This window comes from Serinus canaria, chromosome 3 (assembly GCF_022539315.1).
Source record: "Serinus canaria isolate serCan28SL12 chromosome 3, serCan2020, whole genome shotgun sequence".
In the NCBI taxonomy this organism is placed as follows: domain Eukaryota; kingdom Metazoa; phylum Chordata; class Aves; order Passeriformes; family Fringillidae; genus Serinus; species Serinus canaria.
This window is the reverse complement of record NC_066316.1, coordinates 17,935,727-17,959,935: the sequence shown is the minus strand read 5'-3', so window position 1 is coordinate 17,959,935 and position 24,209 is coordinate 17,935,727. Positions and strand designations below refer to the sequence as shown.

The following is a 24,209-nucleotide window of genomic DNA, read 5'->3' as shown; positions in this document are numbered from 1 at the left end:
CAGGAGATCCAGAAGATAATGTTGCAATATATATATACAAGTTTTCATTAGCACTAGCAAAAGCTAGACAGCCTTCTTTGTGCAATTACGTATTTAAATCCTTTAAAGTATATTAATTATGTTGAATAGACATTTGTTTTATATCACTTAAAAGTTACAGCATTCTAAGTGACTAAATTCACAGATATTGGAACAGGAGTTCAACACTGAAGAGAAATATTTGACTAAATTTAGACAAAGATCTGAAGTAACAGTATTTTCTTTTGCTGCAAGAGATTAAATGTGCAGAAAGGTAAAAACTATTGTTTGTCCCCATTGTTAGATGAATAATCTGGAGAAATTTTAAGTGCTTTAGTCTATATTTAGAAAGGCTCTCTGGTTGAAGAAGGTTTTCTGAGAGCAAAACTGAACTCCCTGGTACCTTACAATCACAAAGTCTTATATCTGCACAGGAAGGAAGACTGAAGCATGTATCAGTTGAAGTGTGATTTATGACACTCCAAGTCTCCTTACTCCAGAGCCAAACTTCCATCTGCTTGATGTCAGTCTTTAATATCTATAGGAACATGTGCTTCAGTCTGTGTGGAGAGACATCGTCATAAAAATAGGCACTCTAGGATTTTTTCATTCTCAGTGGTATCATGAGATGGGGGTTTTCTTCTGTGTATGTTGTGATTCCTTGAGTCATGTTAATTTTCTGTTAGAGAAATCCAAGATGTGGCCATGACCTTGTGTTGCTCCATTCAACTGGGAAGTGTAATAAAACCAGCTTTGAAATGAAATATTTCTAAGGAAGGGACTTCTTGCCAGTAAAAATGTTGAAAACTATTCTAGTCATCATTTAAATCCCAGAACATATTTATTTATTTTACTGTAGTTACCAAGAAAAGAGAAAAGACTAATGGTTTTAGACTTGTGAAAGATCTTGAAATAAAACTAGTCTGCTCCAAATTAGCTGTTGGCTTGTTTTCTAATAATGATTCATGGTGGTATTTTACTAAGCTTTTTTTAAATTCTCTTTAATAGATCAGAACGTTTGTTTAATTTGCCAGGCAGTGCTCTATGTAGTCCTGCCTTCAGTGTTTCAAAAGTTTAAGGAATATATATATGTATAGCTTCAATTAAACCTTTTGAAGAAGTGTATACTTTAAATTGTGTATAAACTTTGCCATTTAAAGCAGGGAGAATCCAGTTGAAGTATGCTTGGTGGCAGTCTTCTTATTGACAGTTTTGGAGCAGTGTTTAAAAGTGGCTACACTCATTGGAGAAAAGTTCAGAGAAACAAGAAAACAAAAAAAGTGTTTGGAGCGTGTGTGTGACTTGGCTCCTTCATATGCTCTCAGTTTTTCCTACAGAGAAGATACTTAATTCCTTTTCAAGACAGGTGAAGCAAGCAGATGCTAGAAAGGAAAAGAGCCGGCTTTCCTAGTGGTTGATAATACTTAGTCAGTTGTTGAAGATGAAAGAGGAAAGACATTAGAAGTCAGTATTGCAAAAATGGGTTTCTAAGGAGCCTTAAACTGAAGACTTGGCCAGTAAATCTAGGCTTATATGTGGATACCATTCCTGTAGAGCAGTGAGGAAAAGGAGGGGGGGGAAAACCCAACAATCCCCCCAGCCTTGGAGATGATTATAAGAGGATCATTTCAGTTTCAAATCATCTGTATGTTAAAAATTTATAGAAGTTTTAATTTTAGCATATAATGAGTTATACAGGGTTAGAATAAAATAGACTATTTCAGTTGGGAGGGACCTGCAAGGATCACCTGACCTATTCAGGGCTGACCCAGTTAAAGCATCTTGTTAAGGGCATTGTCCAAATGCCTCTTGAACATTGACAGGACTGGGACATCAACACCTTCCTAAGAACGTCTGGTCAGGTGTTTGACCACCTTCTAGATAAAGAAATATCCAGTCTAAATGTCCCCTGGCTCAGCTTTGAACCATTCCTGTATGTCCCAGCACTGGATTCCAGGGAGAAGAGATCACTTCTCTACTTCCCTGCCTCAAGAAGCTGTAGAGAGCAGTGAGGTCACTGCTCAGCTTCCTTTTCTCCAAATCAGAAGAGGCCAAAGACCTCAACCCATCTTCTTAGGACATTCCTCACAGTACTGTAACTAAACTTGCAAATGAAAATACATCTAGTTTGTTAATAGGATTTCCATCTCTGGTGCCTTGATGGAAACATATTTCCCTGTTGTACTCTGACATGAGCCAGAGTTTTGTCCATGGGAGGTGTCAAAACTCCCTGTTACTTTTGCAGAGTAGGTTAATAAAGTTTAATATTGATTTTATAGCAGAAAGGGAGTGAGTGAAATGCTGGCTTAGTTAAGGATACAGGGTTTTTCCCCCCACTCCATGGAGTTTTATCCAGTGGGCATGCTGTAGGTCAGTAAAGCTTAAACTTCTATGCTGAATTTAAATCAGTAAGAACAAGAATCAGTCAGACAATGATTTTATCGTTAACACCTTCCTTACAGTTGCTTTCTTCGCAGAAAGGTAAACTTATTTGCCCCTATTTGCTGTGAAAATAGAGCAGATGCTCAGTTGGAACTGAAGAGGTAAGTAAGAACACAACAAGAAAAGCAGATGGGAACTTTTATAAAGCTTGATGTCTCAACTGTAAAAATCTGAATTGACATCTGTAATACAGTTGCCAAATTGCATATTGATTTTTGGTCTGCTAAGTTGCATTTTGCTTAATTTTAAGCAAAAGAACAGTCATGTGTACAACATTAAGAAAAGTTGCAACATTGACATTTTGCACATTTTAATGGGATGAAATAGCAGTTAGTGTGATATAATTTTACCCTGTTAATTTAGACATTAAAAAATATTAAATCCTTTTGGATTATTCCTTGATATTTTATGTGGGGGAAAACCCATGAAAATTGGTTGCATTCTTCTTTGTTTTTAATAATCCTTAAAAAAGCAACATACCAGAAAACTGAATTCTCTCTTTCCTTTACAACATCATTTTGCTGTGGGTTGTCCTGTTCCTTAGAGATCTAAACAAGTGCTGACAAATACAATGAACATTGCATGTTTAAAGAACATCTAGATAGAATTCATTCTTAAAATAATGGAAAACTGCTCATCATAGCAAAAAAATTAAATTGGGAGGCTTATAAAAAATTTTTTTGCAACTTAATCTGTTGGATTTGTTGTCTGAGTGATTGTTAAAATAATAAAGCACATAGGTGTTACGTCAGATATAACAGCAAAAGCTAACCTCATATTTAGGAGCAATTCAAATTACTCTCTTGGGTCAGTGACATTCTGAAAACACAAAGATTTTCTTTCTGTGCAGGGATTTAGTGTATATTGTATGTTCTGATGGAGAATGTACAATATGATACATATGTCATTCTATCCTGCAGGGATTTCGCTTATCCAGGAGTATAACAATGCCCAAAGGCTATGTTTTATCACTTCTGGTAACCAGATCTACCAACAAAGAGAATAGTTTCCCTCTGGCAAAGTAAAGCATTGAGGTTAAACACCTCATAATCCTTGGACAGGAGAGTATTTTTTTTTTTTCCCCAGGAAATACAGCTTTTTATTGCAATGTACCATTTTTGCCTCCAGTGAATCTTTAAGTGAAAAGCAAGAGTGCAAAATTAATCTGTTGCCCTGTGCAGGACCAGGAGTTGGACTTCAGTGATCTTAATGGGTTCCTTCCATCTCAGGATATTCTATGATTCTATATTGAGTAAATCCTTTTATGATAAATATCAGTAAGCTGTGCTTTTATTTTCAAAATTTTGTGCAGCTCAGCACCAAAATGACAGTGTTGGATATCGTTGCTGGGGGAGCAGCCTCCGCTACCCTTAGCTCCTGTCTCCCAGGAATGAAACAGAGGAGAAGCACCCACACTGACAGTCTCGGATTTATCCACTGCTCTTTGTTGTTTCCTTAGACCTAAAAATAGGGCACAACAATCACAGGCAGAGCCTTTGTGCTGCCCCTGTCAGGCTGGTAGGCATTAATTTCAGCTTAAAGTCTAACTGGCTTATTGTTCCTTCAAAGAAAAAAAGAGGAAAAGCCTTTCTATATCCAATTTCCAGTCTCTACATCTGCTTATGGTGAAATAGAAATTAATTGCAGCTAAGTGAAATGGCATGAGAAATCAAGTGTTTAGCCAGGGCAGTATCCAGAATTGTAACAGGAATTTTAGGAAGGTAATGTTTGGATAAGCTAGTACAAAGATATGATTTGGAATGTGTTGATGCTTTTTGACTCAAAAAAAGACCCCAACCGACATTACTGCCAGTGTAAGCAGGAATGTTCCTATTTAAAATCATATTAATATCTCTTTCAACCTCTTAGGGTATTGATAGTTGCCTTTTTAACACTTCTTTGAAATGATGGGTGCTTCACAACAGTTAGAAAACTCTTCAAAGTATGCTTCAAAACGGAGCCTGTTTTCCTAATTTTCTATTTCATGGCTACATTCTTCGGGGTTTCTTGCACCCACTAATGAAGCAGCAAGCATTAATTCTTTGGGGTGTGAGGCCAAGGGGTTGCTTACATTGATACCTTTCTCACAACCGAGGTTTGTGAAAAAAGCCTGAAAAAAATGCCTTGGAATATCTAGATAGTTTTGTTGTCCTCTGACACATTCAGGTTTGTATTTCCCTGAAATGTACTAGATTAATAAAACACGCTGCATATGAAGTAAATCAGCCATAGTATTATTATTAAGTCCCAAGCTGTGGAATGTGTTTTGAAATATTGCCTTGTGCCATGTGATGTCCAGGTGACATGAAGGTTATGAACTAGATATAATAATACATAGGATTTCCAAAAACTTGTTTTCCAGTGTGATATTTGAAATTAGGATCAAACTCCTCTCTATGATTACCCTATTAACTTTCATGAGAAAACTCATTTAGTGCAGTAATCAAAAGGAGGCTTTGGCTTCCCTGGGAACCCAAAGTCAGGATGTTGCCATGTGGCACAGCATGTTCCCCTCCAGGAAGCTCAAGCATTGGTCGTTATCTTTCTCAGATTGAAAAATATCTAAAGCAATCATATTTTTTATACCTGTGAACTGCCCCTATGTAGGTTTCTTCACAAAGAAACGAATTATTTCTACTACATCACTGTTCAAAATACCAATAGAAACACTGAGGTTCAGTGCTTATTTATGCTGGAAAGGTGAATAATTGGAGCTGTAGTAGTCCAGTCCAAAGCTGATCAATCCTCCTGATACTTGTAAGTATCAGCAAGTAAACTTGCTGATATTACAGCAGCCCTTTTTAAAGACACCATTCCTCCTTTTCAGCATGTTATACAGAAGGATCCTGGGCATTCAAAATACATTTCATACTGAGAAACATCTGGGGGTTTTAACCAATCAATTTATCTTTTCTTTATGTATTTCTTAATTGTGTGATGTTCAGACAAACTTGCCACTAGGAAAGGACAGGATGAAGCAAAGCATATGTTGAGCAGTGGCTGACACTCACAGTAAATGGTGCTAGAACAGAACCCGTCCTTCTCTTCCTCTTTCCCTTTTCCCTTCTTGGTGCAGAGTGAATTAGATTTTATCAGTGACTGCAGTTTGTGCAGTAACTTGGTTGTGCTGGTCTTGTCGCCAACAACTGTGATTGTCACTTTCTGCTATCAGACTTGTGAGAACTAAGTACAAAGGTAATTTAATACACAGATCAGCTTGGCTTTTGTCCCAGCAAAAGAGTGGAATTCACCACTTCTTTCTCACAAAAACTGATGAGGACTCTTTTTGTCCACACTTTTTTCTGGAGGCTGATGGTGTTATTAAAACTGGCTCAATGAAAGTATAATACTTCAAAAATTAGATACAGCAACATTCATTAAGTGGGAAAGATCTCGTTTTGCCATGCATTTCTGTATTTTAGAGCATAACTAAAGAATTTTGGGGCATAGTTTTCAGGGATAACTTTTCCTATTGACCAATATAATAAAGTTATCACAACAGCTGCAAGGGATTGGTTACACTGCTGGAATTTACCCGAGTGTACCCAGGTTTTTTCAATGCATGCTTTTCAAAACAAAAGTTTGATAGCAGGTGTGACCTTTAACCCTGCCTAGCTTTGAAGAACTTAATCATCATCATTTGTTCAGCACTGAATATATTTTGCAGGTGGAGGAAACAGAGGGAAATGTAGTTAGGTTTTGATGGGACTGGGGGAGGATGAGGAATGACTGTGTTGGTATTTTTACCCACTTTGTGTAAACCAAATTAGACAAATTTAATTTTAAAGTAGCCCCCATGCAGAAGAAAACAATTTAATCTGCTAATATAAACCAGAATTGTCCTAGAAGCCTTTATACAAGTCAGCATAAATACAAAGCGTGCACTAATCATTGTTGGGTGGCTCTGCTTGTGCCAAAGCATTGCCTGATACTGTTACTCACATCAGAGCCTATTATGGCACAGACAAAAACAAGTGACTGAATATATATGGAAATTCAGATCTTTACAAACGAAAGGTAGAAATTAATGTTTAAATTACCTTACCAACAGTAAGTATGTCTGTTTATATTTTTCTCTCATCAAACCCAGGATTCTATGCTGCAGTTTAAAAAACTGTTATTTCCAACACTCTGACTTTGCCCCCTTTTCCATACAGTTGTGAAGGCAAGTTCAGCGTGTGCTCTGCCTTGGTGCAAGTTCATGAAAGGGACTGTCTGTTTAAGCATTTCTCTTCATCCAGAGTCCTGTTACTGTTCACTTCAGGTTTGAGTGAGTTCTAACTTCAGTACCTGGTTTTTGATCCTCCAGTCTAGCCTGAGTTGGGAAAAGTTGATTTTGTGGTTGCAGCTGTAGATAAGACAATGAGCAGTCCCCCAAGCCTGCCACAGCTTCTTTTCAGCCTCAGGGAATTTACTGCTCAAAGTAATTTCAGAACTCAGTTCAGTTGGGTTTCTCTACATTCTGGCTGCTGGTGAGTCTGTTGTAGTGCCACCAGCAGCTATTAGCATGAATTGGAAAATTGGGTATGTTCTGTACCTCTGGAAGTCAGATTTGTGCACCTAGTCTGAAGGTTGGTGACACTTCATAAATTTAATCTTGTGGCTGCATTCAACCGAGAATCTTTGTCTGTACCTTTCATTAATCCTTGAGTTACTCTACAACTAGAGAATGGTGAATCTGCTTTTCTCCAATTTTCTTGTGGCTGAAAGGAGCAAATCTTACTCTTGTCTAGTAGTAAACAACTCTTACTACTTTGAAGACCAGCAAATTTCATGTCTATGTAGTGGATTAAGTTTTTCTGAAAATCTCTGAGGAGTCTGACCTGTTTATCTGTGTGTGAAAGCATGCAAATCTATGCTTTTGGCAACCTCAGTGTGATGTTACTAAATGATCTATATTATGCAGGTACCTGCTTCTTAACTCAGTGCTTTCCATACTTTTTAAAAGAAGTAATATTAAATGTCCTTGGCGGTAAAACAAATCCATATCTTAACTGAAGCCATTGTATGGTTACAGCTTCAGAGTGATTTTCTGTCACATTATTGAAATTATTTGCAGATTGTTTATGAAGGGTTTTTTTAAGTGAAATTTATGTGAATCTTACTGGTCCAGTAGCTAAGAAATTGATGTGCACACTGAACAGTGTTAAATAATTTTCACTTGGGCTTGCCACCTCCTTCTCAGAATAATATACTTTATATTTGACATTTAAGAAGTAACAAAAACTTGGATAAAAATATTTTATAGAGGTATCCTATGTCATTCTACTTCCTGTATTATGGCAAGATGGAATTTATGGCCAAAATAATTTTTTTAAATGAAAAACTATAAAGTTTTGTGAATTACATTCAGAATATGGTGTTATTTCAGAACATGGTTGTTTCACATGGTGTTGTGTTCAGAACATGGTTGTCTGTTTCCATCATATGCAAACTTTGTCATGATTTTCAATAGTATTGAATTTTTTTCGTTTATTTGAATTTTTATTCATTTATTTGGTCTCTTGTTGAAAACCGGAAAAGCCTCAGGAATAGTAATCCCAAAAATCAGCTGCATAAAATTCCACTTTTGCAAACCCAGCTGTCTGTAGCTGTAATTACTCTCTGAACTACTTGTTTGCAAAGACTCAATTAAATATGATTGTGAGCCTTTCAAAATAATTCATATCCTAAAATATCTGATTTTTATAATTTATTTTCTTACTTGTGTATGAGAATAATTAAACAAATTGGTGTGTGCATGCATATTTCATGCATTCTCAATTACTGTCTTTTTTTTCTTCTTTCAGGCCAGCCAGACCATTGAAGTTACCAAAAAGGTAAGGTTCAGTGCTGTCACAGCTGTGGTTTGTGGAATTGTAAAGGTGGTAGATGAGGTGTTGGCAAAACTGTTTTTCCCCATACAAAGCAAGAATAAGAAATATTCAAAGAAAAAAGTAAACATTCAGATTAAATCAGACTTTAAAAGTATTTCTTTAGGCAGTGGGGGTAGTAAACTTCTGCAGCTGCCATGGGAAACCAGATACTATCAGCAAGGTCAAACAACATTTAGAAGAATTGATCTGCAGTGGGTCTCTAAAACTCTGAAACAAGGAGCCACAGCCAAGTTCTTTTATGTCCCTAAAAACACATCTGTGAATCATAGGGGAGCAGGAATGGGATAGAACATGAGGGAAATCCAAAATCAGGCTCCATTTACAGGCAGAAAAGCAGTATCCTCATTAATACTAGGCCAGAACTTTAAAATCTATGCAGATTTCAGTGCTTCTTGTTTTCAACTATTTTAGGCATTTTTATTACAATCTCTGCCTGGTTACTCCATGCCTCAGTACTTTTTTGGTTAAGGGTTGCTCTGAGAAGTGGCTTGGTTGTATCATCAATAGTGATAAACAAACCTGACAGACAAGTTCTGAAAATTTTGTCATAGTAGTTTTTAATTCTTCTAAACTCCCAGGCAATTTAGAACACTGGATTTGGATTCTGTACGCTCTGTAGAATGGCAGGGACAGAGAAAATAACAGACCATTATATCTAAAACTGTCAGTGCATCAGAATGGCAACAAGAAACCATCTCAAGTGAAAAGACATTAAAAACACAGTCCATCTTTAGGATTTGCTTTCAGTAAAGAGCAGGCCTTTTTGTTAAATGTCATGTAATATGTAAGTATTTGAGTTACAGAAATCTGTGTGTTGAAATGATTTGGGTCACATAAATAACTATTGTTCATAGTGACCTTTTTACAATACAAAAACTATATATGGTACATTTCTGTCTCTGTACAAACCTGAGAAGTGGTTGAACCTGAGAACATCTGTATATAGGAGCTGAATTGAAAAGTTTTTCACTAGCCATATATTATGCTTAAAATGGGAAAAGAACCTAAACATTCTCTTTTTTACCTTCTCCTTTTGAAGAAAACATTTGAGGTCTTGGATCACCTTTAGACAAATTGCTTTATAACAGTGGTGCTTTAAATTGTGCTAAATATAGATTGAATTATTGTATCTCCTAAGCATTTTGAATTACTTAGAGCATGAATTAAAAAAAAAATACTAAAAGCAAATCAAACCTTTTTTTGGTGTGTAAAAAACATCAGGAAGAAATAAATTAATGGAAGCTATATTTTAATGGTACATAGCTAGCTAAAGTTAGTACCATTTACAGACTGAAAACAGTGAAAAATGGCATAAAAATGGTATTTCTCTCAGTGTCAAACTTACATGAGTTCATCATTCAGTGCTGGAATATTTTGAATGAAACAAAACCAAGGTGTAAGTGTGGCTGTATGTCTAGGTCATTGTACGAACAAGAAATAGTTTTAATTAGGCATCCAAAAGTGGGAGGTTTTATCCTGATTTAGAAAAGTACTAAAGAATGTGCTTAGCACTAAGGATACCCTTTCTGAATGTGATTCCTCTACTGAGGAATTGATTTAAGCTTTTTCCTTGTACTCAGGCATTTTCAGGCAAGTGGTCATTTATGCCCCATCTGTCAGGGTGGTGGCTTCCTCCTCACAGAGAAACAAAAAGTAACTAAACTGATGTTATAGCTTTTTAATGAATAAAAAAATTAAAAACCTGCCATTTCTTTAGCCATGTACAGTGGATTGGGGCTGGGGCTCCTTTTAGGCAACTTGGTTGGAGCTGGAGCCCTCAGCAGCATAAATAATGCTCAGACAGGTAAAATTAAAAATAGAGTGGTCAGTCCACTTGTCAGCCCATGTGAGCTTTGCTTATCTTTATTTCAGTATGTGGTAAAAGAAAGAAGAGAAATTTGCAGATGTAAACAAGCACTTTCGTATGTGGCTTATTATCACATTAAACTTTTAGGACAGAGTTTCTTTTACAGCTGAAAGAATTTACCCGATTTAAGAGTGCTCAGCTGAGAATGGAACTGTAGAGACAACATGTTAAAGTGGTAAATCTGGCACTAGTGATGAATAGGAAAATAAATCTTTTGGGTATAACTTTTATGACTTCAGAGCAAATGTCTGTAATAGCTAGCTTGGAGTTTAGAAAAATATTTAGTACTATAAATAGGAAAATTCTGTTAGGTCATTTACTTCACTTCACCTTTGTACAATTGCTCATTTGGCAAGCTTTGTGATTAACTTCAATGAAAACTTTGACTTCAGATTGCTTTTCAAGCTTTTGCTAATTAACCTTCTTGTGTGAGCATATCAGAATTATTCCATGTTTACTTAATGGGAAATGGAGAAACACCCAGTGCTTTGGATTTCCTTACTCCTCAAAGCTGTACTTAGACCCCTAGAGATGTCTATTTCCACATGCTACGGAAAAGCAGAAATAAGCTTGCATATGCCATTGATTTTGCAGTCAGAGCACTGGTAACCCACACCTGGAGTGGGGAGATGGACAATCCGTCCCTTCTTAGCAGCAGGACAGAAAATTTCGGTCAAGCTGATAATTGTATTGAGATTAATTAGCAAGTTGCTCTTAAAACTGAAAAAGAGCCATAATCTTTCAAGACATGTAGAAATAAGTAAAGGAGCTCTCTGTAGTAAACTTTCATGTTATGCTGCTTGAAGTCGATAAGGAAATAAGAGTGGAGATCTTGGTCAGTATTTAATGTGTACAGAGACCATTTGTATAGAAGGATTCATAGCCTGTAATTATTTTTCTTATGCCTTTATGGGACTTCCTATACACTCATTGCTCCCAATATATAAACAGTGTTGCTTTTGAGACATAAACTCTATGAATTCAAGTCTTTATTGTAAGAAAAATCATTTAGAAATGAAGATTTCTTGATTTCATTTAATTTTCTGAACATTTCTCTTGAATTAACAAAAATAAAAATATTTTACAAAAGTAATGAAAATTAGGTTTGCATATAACATTTCTTCCACTCATAAAATTTAGAATGAACTAGGTGTTAAAACCCAAGGATGGATGTTATGCTGTAAGACTAGACAGTTAATGTTAGTTTATATATTGTGTTGCCAACCCCTCTTGCATCTTTGAACTATAACAGATTTCATGGATCATGTGTATGTAGGGTTTGAATATTTTTTAAATGACTGTTTTAAAAACAGAGGAAGTATTTTCTTTGAGTTCTGCTTTAAAACAGATCTTTTTCTTTCTTCAATATTTTTCTTTAAAATGCGTAAGTTTAATAAAGATCCCAAGTAGTAACATTTTCTCTCACTAAATTTTTGACAAATTGTCTTTTTCTAGTGGCTTGCAATCATAGATAGGCTTGCATTTTTTGTCAAAATCCTGGGGAAAAATAATAGTCTGAACTGAAAAGCTCCTGAGAGAAGTATGGATTAGTCCTGTGTGCAGTGTTTGTTGCTGTAGCACCTCTCTCTGCTCCTGTCCCATAGCTACGCCGCACTCATCGCTGACTGGCCTGTGGTGGTCCTGGGCATGTGCACTGTGCTCATAGTGGTGTGTGCACTTGTGGGAATATTAGTTCCAGATCTTCCAGATTTCTCTGATCCACTGCTGGTAAGTCAATGCCCATTAGTTGTCCTGTCAAATAAGTATTTTTTGTTTGCCATGTTTTCCATTGGAACCAGTAAACAGCAAATGCAAGTAGAGCAATTGATAGAGTATTAAATCTTGACATTGGAGCAGCAAATGATAATACAAAGCTGCAGTTGCCATCAAAGTATATTACCCACTAGTTTCCATGCCCTCTTCATTTTGCTAAGGTCATGTGTCCTTCAAGAGAACTGCTTCAGAATAAATAATGTAAATTTTTCCCAGTTTTAGATGTACAGCACAGACCATACGTTCTAAATCAGGCTTCAAAGAATGAAGGCCAGGATCTGTTAAAGGAGAGTGGATTCTAAGTCCCTTCTGAGGATGAAGTGATAGCCATATTGAAAGGATAAAAGTAATTTTTATCAGATTCTATTAAATATTGCACTCTTTTTTTTTTTTTACTTTTTATGAGTTGTCTTAAGCATGAGTAGCTTTCAGGATTTTTTTAATTGAAAATATGGCATTTAATCAGTATCCTCAAATAAAAATAAACTGTTCCTGTAAGTTATTGGTATTTACAGTATAGAATGTATATCTGTACAAATCCATATGCAATGGATATTTCTTGAAAACAGCCAAGTTGTTAAAATTGTTTCAAAGTCACTTTCAAAATTATTTAAATATTTGCCTTATTTTTAATTAAGAGTGATAGTTGAGATACAGAAGAGCACTTTGTATAATGCCCTTGCTCTGAAAACCAAGTGTTGAGCATTGGATGGACCAAATCATCTCTTCTCAGGGAGAGCAGTAGGACGTGCAAGAATTCTTAATCCCTCGTCAATCTCTACAATCAGTCATTATTTGTCATGAAGCATTTTACCTCTAAAAGTAGATACCTGGAGTAATTATGCTTCATAGTGAAAGCCATCCATCACTTTGATCATGTTTCCACTGTCCTGTTTGAGCTGAAGAATGAATAGCATTAGTGGAATTTTTTGCTTCTCTCCCCTTAGGGTTTTGAACCCAGAGGGACAGCCATAGGACAGAGACTTGTCACATGGAACAACATGGTGAAAAACACAGGGTACAAAGCAACACTTGCAAACTACCCTTTCAAATATGCAGATGAGCAAGCTAAAAGGTAAGGCTTTATAGTTATAATGCATTTTGTTTTATTGGTGGTTTTGTATGTATATCGTGCTTTCACCAGTATGCTCTGAAGTTAATATATGTGCTGCCACTGATTTCTATAAATGCAGAATCTAATATTCTACAGTATTTAAGGCCTTTCATACCAGGCTAGATATTTCCCACTGCAAGCTTTTTTAAAAAATGTATAATTGTACTTTTCTCTATGGATATTTTCATTGGTACTGGACTCAATGTCCTTTCATTTGAAGTCTCTTAATTTAAAGAAAAAATTAAATTACTGTTTCAGTTTTTGTATCCCAAAATCACATTGGTAAAAATATGTTTTATCAGGTGTCAGAGCTGTTAAGCTGTGTGCCTTATTTGGATGTTGCTTGTTTTAGTGATTTCTTTGCTAAGGTAAAGTGAAATCCTTTGTTCTGGTTTAGTCATCAAGATGACAGATGGTCAGATGATCACTATGAAAGAGAGAGGAGGCAAGCAGACTGGAACTTCCACAAGGATACCTTTTTCTGTGATATTCCAAGTAAGTGGAGAAATGATACAAGAAAAGCTAAAAACTTCTGAAGTTCAGAGTTTTCTGAACTCTTCTCTATATTGTATGCCATATTAGGAAGATATTTTTAACTTAGTATATAAGCACAATAAATACCTTCTTTCTCTTTGCAGAAATCTTGGTAAAATTGGACTGAAATGTTTCAAAGCACTTTAAGAATTATTTCAAGAATTGCCTTATTGGTTCTATTCTACTGGCTCTTTCTCAGAAAAACCTGTATTTACTTGAAGTGCTTCCTTTAAGTGTTTCCATTTCCTGTAAGGAATTTTATTAGTTGTGGATAGTACTGAACATTGTAAAATCAGTGTTTTGTGTGTGGCTAGAGATGTAGTTCTTAATTCATGTTTGGGAAGAAGCTATGTTTTGTCCATGCCATTAATTTAATTATAAAAAAACCTAAATCAAAATACTTCTCCTGTGTATGTCCTAAAGGCATCCACCAATTATATTTTGTACAGAATATAGGGGTTTATGTATGGAAAAATTATAGACACAGAAAAACGCAACAAAGAAAACATCCCCCTCAAAGAATCAGAAATAAAAATAAAATGTCCCCACCTTAAAAGCACTGTAGGCTATGAAGCTGACTAAGTTAAACTAGAGGACAAAAAAGACAAGGTCTTTTGACTTTTTACAAGGCACACTGCAGAACGGTTCTCCTGTTCTGGAAGAGAGATGTAGATCTTGCCTCTATTCATAGAAGAACCTGAGCTCTTATGTGGCTACTTCCACATGTGAGGACTGATAACAGAGCACAAAAACACAATTGTGAAATTATTTGTTTAGATTACTTGGTCTAAGAGAGCAATGACCAGGGAAAACCGGGGTGAAGAACAGATTTTTATTCTTTTTTTTCAATTGCAGTATAGTCTTTCATTTAAGTGAGAGCTTGGGAAGCAAGGTCATCATTTCTACTCTTGTGAACAGAACCAAATTAGCATATCATGAGTGAGGGAGAGAAAATGTAGTTGGTACTCTGCTGAGCATTCTTGAAGTGGAATTGACTCCTCTTATCCAGGCTGCTGTTCTGCACAGTCTTACTCTCCTCCTTTCTTCTGCTCTTTCTGCCTAGTCTCAGTTGTGACAGTCATGAAGGAATTGCATTTCTATGGGAAAATTTGCCAGTCCATTATGTAAAGAAAACAGTTGATTTCCTCTTGATCCACTTTTGTCATTCCTGGTATCTTTCTTTGTCTGCTCCAGGACCTCTAGATTTCAGCTCCCTTGATCGTAAAGCATGGTTGGACATCATAAAGTACTGCCCCTGAGTCTTTTCACTGCAGCTTTGTGGAAGGCAGAAATTCTGCAGCTTCACAGCAGTGGGGAAAATTCAGCCTTTTGGGTTTTTGGAATATTTTAATTAATGTGATCGTGTTTTTTAACCCAGAGTACCCAACTGTGTTAGCCAGTTGTATTTTTTTGTGTTTGTATATTTGTTTCCCTTGTGAGCTCTGCAGACAGATCTCATTGCCACTAAGTAATTATTTTCTTTCCTAAATCTGTCTTCTGATAAATGTGATTTAATTTGTAATTTAGGCTCCATGGGTCTAAACTGTGGAATTCTTGAAAATCGCCTCAAGGATATCACAACAATTTCCACTGCAGTCATTTGCTTCTAAAGCAAAAACATTCTTGTAGAAACAGCTTTATAATTATTATTTATATTCCCAAATTACTTACTAAATCAGCCTTTGATTACTGTTATCAGTGTACTGCCATTATACTGTGCCAAGAATTTCATAGTTTGCTGATTAAATCTTCTGATTTTTGTTTGTCATATTTCAGAAGATAGTTTGCTTGAATAGAAGTCTGTAGAGCTTCTGAGTGGTGTGTAGTATTGAAGATGCCAAATTTACTATAAGCACCTTAAGGAAATGGAAACTCACTCATGTGGAGTGAGTCTTAGAGATAATCAGCTCATCTTGAAAAGGAGGTGAATTCCCATGACTCAACAAAGATTTCCCATGTGCCATTTGAATGGTGGGATTTTGCCTCAGCCTTTGATACCAGGCCCACCCGAACAACCAGTAAAAACCCCCTTTTCTGTAATTTCAGGCGATCGCTATTCACGAGTGGTGTTTACATCAACAGAAGGAGAGAATTTATGGAATTTGAATGCAATTAAGTCAATGTGTAATGTAGACAACTTGAGGGTAAGTCAATTTGGCATTTGTTTCACTTGCAAATACAGAGCATGCATTTGAAACTTTGTTTTGCTGCCCAGTGCCATCCAGTAGCATATGAGAGGATTTTCATGTAGTTTAACTCCTGTCAAATGATCAGCCAGCATGTACATACAGTTAAAAAACAACCTGGAATTTGTGGATCAGGTTATATATTGGGGAATTTATTTGAATTTTCTACTAATAGCATCCAGAATTGGGTAGAATAGGGTTGCTTCAGGAAAGGACTATCATAACTTTTACTGTGTGTTTCCTTAGAGAATATTATTCTATGGAGTTTTGTTCTTGGGTCCCAGAAAATATTTGATTTTTCTTGTGTTTTCACCTCCAGGTGAACTAACTATAATCTCGTAATATATGCATTGTTCTCTGACACCTGGTGGATCACTCAAATGAATTTTTTTTTTGGTTAGTTTAGAATAGGCTGTTAAATGGACAGCAAAGGAACTTAGGTCAAATAGCTAGAGATACTAATTTTCATTTAAACTTTACTTTATCTGTAAAAATAAGCTTGTCACTTGCTGGAGCAAACTCCTTTGAACTGAGTAACAATGAACTTTTGGTTCACATACTGATGACTTTGCATGGAAATGAAGCGATATGTTTTTCATCTGTTAATACTGAACAAATTATTTCTACTTTGCTCTTCTCCAAAAATAATCATAGACAACTTAATTCATATTTCTCATTTATTTAATGAGAAATATTTTCAATATTAGATTGATCATTGCCTATTGGACAGATATATTAATTTAGCAAATTCCCAAACTGTTTTCTCTACAACAGCCATCATTTGCTGGCTTAAAATGTTGAACTATAGTGGAACATTGTATAATGAATCTCCCTTGGCAGTCTGCTGACAGGCATTTTGTCCTGGTTGACTCCCTTGTTGGAAGTGAGTTTTGTCCTCACATGCTTGTAAATGTTCCTTATTTCCCCATCAGAGATGATTGCGCTGACAGGATGGCTCATGTGGTTTTATCTCTTTTTTTTTTTTTGCAATCAGAATGAGCCAGGTGAGCAAGAGTACAGGATCAGTTCTGAATGAGCTGAGCTAGGGAGTCATCACATCACCAGTTCAGTCAGGAGATCCAGGGGAGAATAACCTTAAAAAAGGGTAAAAATTGAGGCTGAGGGAGGAGATGTTAATCTGTGCATTTACTGTAGAGGCTCAGTCACACAGGCAGCTGATGCAGGTAAATCCCAGGTAGTGCAGATTGTTGCAAAGCAATGCAGTCTGAATGAAAAAACATCATTCTGTTTAACAGAAGATGGTTAATTACCTCTGAAGAATATATCTCTAATGATTGCATTACTACTGAGAATTGTTTCTTTTGTTCCTCCCCATCTGCTCACCTTGCTAAAAATGTATTATATCAAAAATGGCTATACCTTCTGAGGAAAGGATGAAACTATTTTACTACAACAAACAAGGCCCATGAAACCAGCTCTTCCTTTGAAATAAGAACACTTCAGAAAATGATATGTTTGATGCATCATCTACACCCACAACTGTGTAAATATTTATAAAGAATATTGTTGTAAATAATGGCCTTGCAGATCTTTGTAAATTACTTAGGAATAAAGTAATTTAACACATCTGCTGAGCAGAACAATAGTGCATCATGGTTGCAGCATTGATTTTTAGCTAGTTAGTATGGAAAATGATTATGGTTAGGTTTTGGTATTTTTGGTGGTCTGTGCATATAAATTTATTTTAAAAATTAGATACTCAGGACTCAGAAAGGGATAAAGTTTTTTTCATAGTTTCTTTTTAAATGCTTGTTACTTATAAATAACATTTTTAAATATTTGAACACTTTCTAGCAATTTTTAAGTACTTCTGACACTTCTTAGAACTCACAAAGTGCTGTGATATGTCCCACTTTTAAATGCAAAGTTCTGCTAGCAGCCAATCCCTGGGGAGGCAGAGGATTCTGACTTACACTGCAGCCATAACAAAAAATCGATGACTTTGGTGACCTCCTGGTCTTACAGACTCTTTTCTAGCTGTAGTTATTTTATGTTTTGAGCTCCTGCTTGTTTAGGGCCATAGTTCTGTTGAATTAAGTGGAAAAGCTTTCTGTAGTCAAAGACAGGAAAATCAGGCGCTGCTTGCTGGAAGTGCAAACCTTTGAATTTATGTATTTTTCTGATGATAAGCAGGATATCAGCACCAACTAGTACTGGTTTTAGTATGGAACTAACAGCATATCCTCTATGTATTAATTGTATTCCTATCTGCTTGCAACTAATTTAACAATAGGTTTTACTGACATTTAGGGGCTCTACCCTGCAGCCATTCAGCATATGCAAGTCCCATAATCATCATGGAAACTTTATATACAAAAATAGTTATGGGAGGTGTTCTCATTTTTTTAGAAGAGCTTTTTTTTTTCCACCTGTTAATTGCAGAATGTTTTCCCTATAAACTGTAAACAGTTATTTTATAAACTTTAATGACTGTATATTATGTCTTAAGACTGCTTCCCCAAAGCAGTGGATTTGTGATTCTCTGTCACTGCAGAAAGCCATTTGGGCAGATCTGCCCCCAGATGTGTGCAGGTTGCCCAGTTTCATTTCCTTACTTGTTCCAAAGTAAATTGAAGTGGTGCCGGTGGCAGAGCAGATCTGGAAACACCAAAATGACCTTTCCCGTTCCTTTGGATCACCAACAAAGCCTAATGCTACAATCTATTAACATTTTACGTAGTATTTTAATGAGCAATCAGGACCTAAGTTTTGTATTTTACTTTGTAATTTCCAGCCACCAGCTCATGTTACTTTATCTTTGGCAGCAGTTACTTTGCCAGTGAATGTTTATGGCCTACAGCAAGTGTAGAAGAACAGTGTATAAACATCATTGTCCCATATTGAACTTGAATACAAAGAGAAGACAATCAATCCTTTCCTCCCAGTTTGCCTCTTATATCCTCGTAGGACTAACCTGGAGATGTGCCATGAAAAGCACAGATATGCTATTCCAGATATGCAGCTTCCTTTTATTTAGTTGGTTGTTCAATTTTTCCTGAGTTTGCATGTGTGCATGTTTTTATCTGGAAACAATCAAATGTGAATTACCCTGGTGTTTTGCAATGCCAATTTGTTATTGTTCAGAAACTGGTTGACAAAATTTGGCCCAAAATAAAGCTTTTATAACTGCTGAGAGAATCCCTATGTTTTTTTTTTGGTCTGCATTATGAAGGATTGCTAATAATAAGCCTGTGTAATTCTGCTGAAGAAAAAAAAGAAAAAGGAGGCTAAGTGGTTTCTTTCAGATCAGTTAGAGCATACATGGACAGCTGTTTCAGGATGCACTCCTATAAAATCCGAAGAACATGGCTTTATTTATGTGACTGTATTAATATGTGTGGGATTCTGTGTAACTTGATCAAAACATAAATTTGACATATATCTTAACTATTTGATGGACTAATTCTACTTTGTCACATATAACAGAAGTTCTGGTTTTGGAGACTTTTATTCCTTGTGCTCTACAAAGATTGAGTTTTCTCATCTTGAGAGAATTTCTCTATCTTGCCTTGTTAGAGTTTCATTTCTGGTTTATAGTTACTTTCAGTTTGTGTAGAAATGTCTTGAGGTGATTTAGCTAAGTCGTGCTCTTACTGTCTTCAACTAAATCTGGAGTATTCTGGAAATAAAAGAAAAATATCCCCATAAGGGATTAAGACTCACTTGGTTGAGGAACCTCTTTAACCACAGTTGTGCCATGGACTGTGGGTGCAGCGTTCAGTGGCTTGTTATTTTGGGGTGCTTTATGACAGTGGAATTACCTTGTGCTTTGGAAATCCTGCATGACTTAGGGACATGCAAGTGCCTCGGTGGCAGGCTGAGCTGTTTGGGGCCAGTGCCTGCCAGCTGTACAAGAGCTAAGAAAGATTAATAAAATCAGGGTTATAGAAGAGAGATCAGGTGATGGAAGTTGTGGTAAAGCTGTCACATCCTTCCTTTCAGGATGGTAAGTCCTTGCCTCTCCTAGGAACTTCGGGATATGATTCCAAGCAGAATGAAACTTCACTGATGTATGGCTGATTGTTTATTCTCAGTCCTCAGACTGGAAAGAAACAAAACACCTCAGTGGATCTTCAAATAATACTCTTTAACACCTTTGCCAATTCTGTGCCACTGTGACAAGTCTGTATACTGGCTGGTTTGGTCTGCTGCATGCAAGAGGATACCAATCAAAAGCAGTGTGTGTAAAAATAAGAATTTAATATGTTAACGCCAAAGGTTAACGTAAACAATTTTCATAATTTAAAGTAATTTCTTGTGTTGCTTTTTTTTCTGGTTACTGAATGTTTCAGAGTGTTACTTTAAATTGGATTTGTCTCCCTGTCTGTCTTTATACAGATCAGATCCCATTCCCAGTTTGGTGATCTCTGCCAGAGAGCCACTGCTGCTTCTTGCTGTCCCAGCTGGACACTAGGCAACTATATTGCTATTCTGAACAACAGGTCATCGTGTCAGAAAATTGTCGAACGGGATGTCTCTCACACCCTAAAGCTGCTTCGCACTTGTGCCAAATACTACTACAATGGGACCCTGGGGCCCGACTGCTGGGACATGAATGCCAAAAGGAAGGACCAACTCAAGTGTACAAACGTGCCTCGAAAATGTACCAAGTACAATGCTGTTTACCAGATCCTTCACTACCTAGTGGACAAGGATTTCCTAAGCCCAAAGACAGCTGACTTTGTATTACCAGCTTTAAAATACAGCATGCTCTTCTCTCCCACTGAGAAAGGGGAAAGCATGATGAGTATTTACCTAGATAACTTTGAGAACTGGAACGCTTCTGATGGTGTAACAACTGTCACGGGGATTGAGTTTGGAATAAAACATAGGTTGTTTCAAGATTATCTGTTGATGGATACTGTGTATCCTGCCATAGCCATTGTAATTGTCCTGTTAGTTATGTGTGTGTACACCAAGTCCATGTTTATCACGCTGATGACTATGTTTGCAATAATTAGTTCCTTGATTATATCTTATTTTCTCTATCGGGTAGTATTTAATTTTGAGTTCTTTCCATTCATGAATCTCACAGCATTGATTATCCTTGTTGGGATCGGAGCAGATGATGCTTTTGTCTTATGTGATGTTTGGAACTACACAAAGTTTGATAAACCTCATGCTGGCACCTCTGAGACAGTGAGCATCACATTGCAACACGCTGCTCTTTCCATGTTTGTCACGAGTTTTACAACCGCTGCTGCCTTCTATGCTAATTATGTCAGCAATATCACAGCAATCAGGTGTTTTGGTGTTTATGCTGGCACAGCCATTCTGGTTAATTATGTTTTGATGGTTACATGGCTGCCTGCTGTAGTTGTATTACATGAACGATACCTTGTCAATATTTTCAGTTGTTTTAAGAAACCTCAGCAGAGGGTAAGCAACAACAAAAACTGCTGGACAGTGTTGTGCCAAATGTTCCACAAGATTATTTTTGCAGTCTCAGAAGCATCAAGGATATTTTTTGAGAAAGTTTTGCCATGCATTGTTATCAAATTTCGGTATATTTGGCTTTTCTGGTTCCTTGCTTTAACAATTGGTGGAGCATATATTGTGTGTGTAAATCCAAAGATGAAACTGCCGTCGTTGGAGCTTTCAGAGTTTCAGGTGTTTAGGTCTTCTCACCCATTTGAACGATATGATGCAGAATACAAAAAACTTTTTATGTTTGAACGTGTCCACCATGGAGAAGAGCTCCACATGCCGATTACCGTAATCTGGGGTGTGACACCTGAGGATAACGGTGACCCTTTAAACCCTAAAAGCAAAGGAGAGCTGCAGCTAGATAGCAGTTTTAATATTGCTAGCCCAGCTTCGCAGGTTTGGATTTTACGTTTCTGTCAAAAGTTAAGAAATCAAACCTTTTTTTATCAGACAGAAGAACAAGACTTCACAAGCTGCTTCATTGAAACATTTAAGCAGTGGATGGAGAATCAAGACTGTGATGAGCCATCTCTTTACCCCTGCTGCAGCCACTGGAGCTTTCCATATAAACAAGAAGTTTTTGAATTATGTATCAAGAGAGCTATAATGGAGCTAGAAAGAAGCACAGGGTACCATTTAGATAGCAAAACCCCAGGGCCTCGCTTTGACCTTAATGACACCATCAGGGCAGTGGTGTTAGAGTTCCAAAGCACCTACCTCTTCACACTGGCTTATGAGAAAATGCATCAATTCTACAAAGAGGTGGACTCGTGGATTTCAAGTGAGCTTAGTTCTGCTCCTGAAGGTCTTAGCAATGGTTGGTTTGTGAGTAACCTTGAATTTTATGATCTTCAGGACAGTCTTTCTGATGGTACTCTGATTGCCATGGGCCTTTCAGTTGCTGTTGCATTTAGTGTAATGCTTCTTACAACTTGGAACATAATCATAAGCCTTTATGCAATAGTTTCAATAGCTGGAACTATTTTTGTCACTGTAGGTTCTCTGGTTCTTCTTGGGTGGGAGCTGAATGTGTTGGAATCTGTCACGATCTCAGTGGCTGTTGGCTTGTCGGTGGACTTTGCTGTTCATTATGGAGTGGCTTATCGCTTGGCCCCAGACCCTGACCGAGAGGGGAAGGTCATTTTTTCTTTAAGCCGTATGGGTTCTGCTATTGCAATGGCTGCCTTGACTACATTTGTAGCTGGGGCAATGATGATGCCCTCGACAGTGTTGGCATACACTCAGCTTGGCACTTTTATGATGCTTATAATGTGCATTAGTTGGGGTTTTGCAACGTTCTTTTTCCAGTGCATGTGCCGATGCCTTGGGCCCCAGGGCACTTGTGGCCAGATCCCACTACCAAAAAAACTGCGGTGTAATGCCTTCTCTCAGGCCTTTTCAGGACCCCAAGGGAGCAGAAGTCAAAACAAATCCCATCCTGTAAGCAAGTACGGCCTGGACTCCAGAAGCCAAAAACCAGAAGTGGAGCATGAGCACTATGAGCTTGAACCTCTGGCATCACAAACCGGAATCTGTAACCCTGCAGAGAAAGTGACATATGAAGAAACTCATATCTGTTCAGAGCTCTTCAGCAGCAAGCCCCACAACTCATCTGTGCCAATGCATCCAGCCTATAATAGTGAAGTAAGTAAAGGCATCAAAAACATTACTAATTCATCTGTGCTCCAGACCTCTGTTGACCAACACACCATATGCCCAGTTTTCTCTAAGAACAGGCAGTGTAGCTGTCCTGATGCATATAAGCAGGTGACAGTGAAGTGGAGTCCACACTCCTCTCAGCAATTAAGTGACACCTTCTGTTACCAGTGTTCTCCCTCCCCGGCGACCGTGCAGATCCAAAGCTCTGTAGCTCCTATAAGTGCTTTACAGCAAGCTGCTGAGGGTTACGTACATCCAGTCCAGCATATGCTCCACTGCAGCTGCCTTCAAGGAAGGCTCAAAAGAACGATGACACAAAACTCTCTGCCTAAAAACTTTTTCCTCCAGTCCGTGCAACAGTTCCAGGCACATCAAAGAATTAACAGGACAGATACACATGTTCATCAAAACCCAGAGGAAAATTTAAGAACTGTTCCAAAGGTAACAAGCTCCTCACAGTTCCTCTGCCGAAACGCAGCACCTCTAATAGTGCGTTGCTCTGAATGTGAGAACAGCGTCTCAAATAACCAAAAGGGATTCTGTCAGCAGACAGACAAGTGTGATGAAAAGGGTGGTACGGAAGCAAACAAGATGGAAAGCAAGAAAGCCTCTCTGTCAAAGCAGAAAAAGAAAGCTGAGAGCAAGATAGATCAGTGTTCTTTGCAGAATGACCGAGTTTTGAAAGTAGACCAAAATGATAAAAAACACCTGCTGACAAGGTCAGGGAGAGAGGCTCGTTCTGAGGGTTGCCATGAAAGTTCACACTGTTGTGGCAAGGCAATTGCAGTAAAGTGCAATTCTGTTGACTATCAAACGCCAAACATCGAAGCCAATGTGCCTCCTATGTTAATGCGCCCAGAACTTTCCAATGAAAGTTTGTTAATAAAAACACTATAATAAACCTTTAATTTGGCAATCCTGTGTCTTTCTTTTAAAAATAAGTTTAAAGCACTAGAAAGGAAAGTCCTGAATAATTATGAAATATAATTTGCCTTTTGGAATGAAAAATGTATTTTATAGAACAATAACATTTATACATTTCATAAAGCCATTACATGTAGTAAAACCTGATGTTGTCCAGAATGTTTTTTTGCTATAACTCATAAGGTAGAATATGCTTTATTTAGATTTTGTTCCAGGGCATTAGTGTTTGATTTCTCCTTATAAACCATCTCAAGAAATAAAGCATTACAAAGAAGCTCTCCCTGTTCTGAAGCCAGGGCTTGTGAGATCAATAACATTTGGGGCAGACTGAGATTGCCACATTTCCTGAGTACATAATTTGCTTTTAT

At 37.2% G+C, this 24,209-nt stretch overlaps 1 protein-coding gene across 5 annotated transcripts in view; it reads left to right on the top strand.

Moving 5' to 3' along the window:
* DISP1 (dispatched RND transporter family member 1) overlaps nt 1-23,825 on the top strand; it is an 89,880-nt gene extending 66,055 nt beyond the window's left edge. For all 5 annotated transcript variants that reach the window (XM_050972281.1, XM_050972279.1, XM_050972278.1 and 2 more), the window contains 6 exons: nt 8,250-8,279; nt 11,808-11,931; nt 12,924-13,051; nt 13,488-13,585; nt 15,671-15,768; nt 20,170-23,825. In XM_050972281.1, coding sequence (XP_050828238.1) covers nt 8,250-8,279; nt 11,808-11,931; nt 12,924-13,051; nt 13,488-13,585; nt 15,671-15,768; nt 20,170-23,814 — 4,123 coding nt within the window. In that variant the 3' untranslated portion in view covers nt 23,815-23,825. The remainder of the gene's footprint in view (nt 1-8,249; nt 8,280-11,807; nt 11,932-12,923; nt 13,052-13,487; nt 13,586-15,670; nt 15,769-20,169) is intronic.
* The last annotated feature ends 384 nt before the right edge of the window (nt 23,826-24,209 follow it).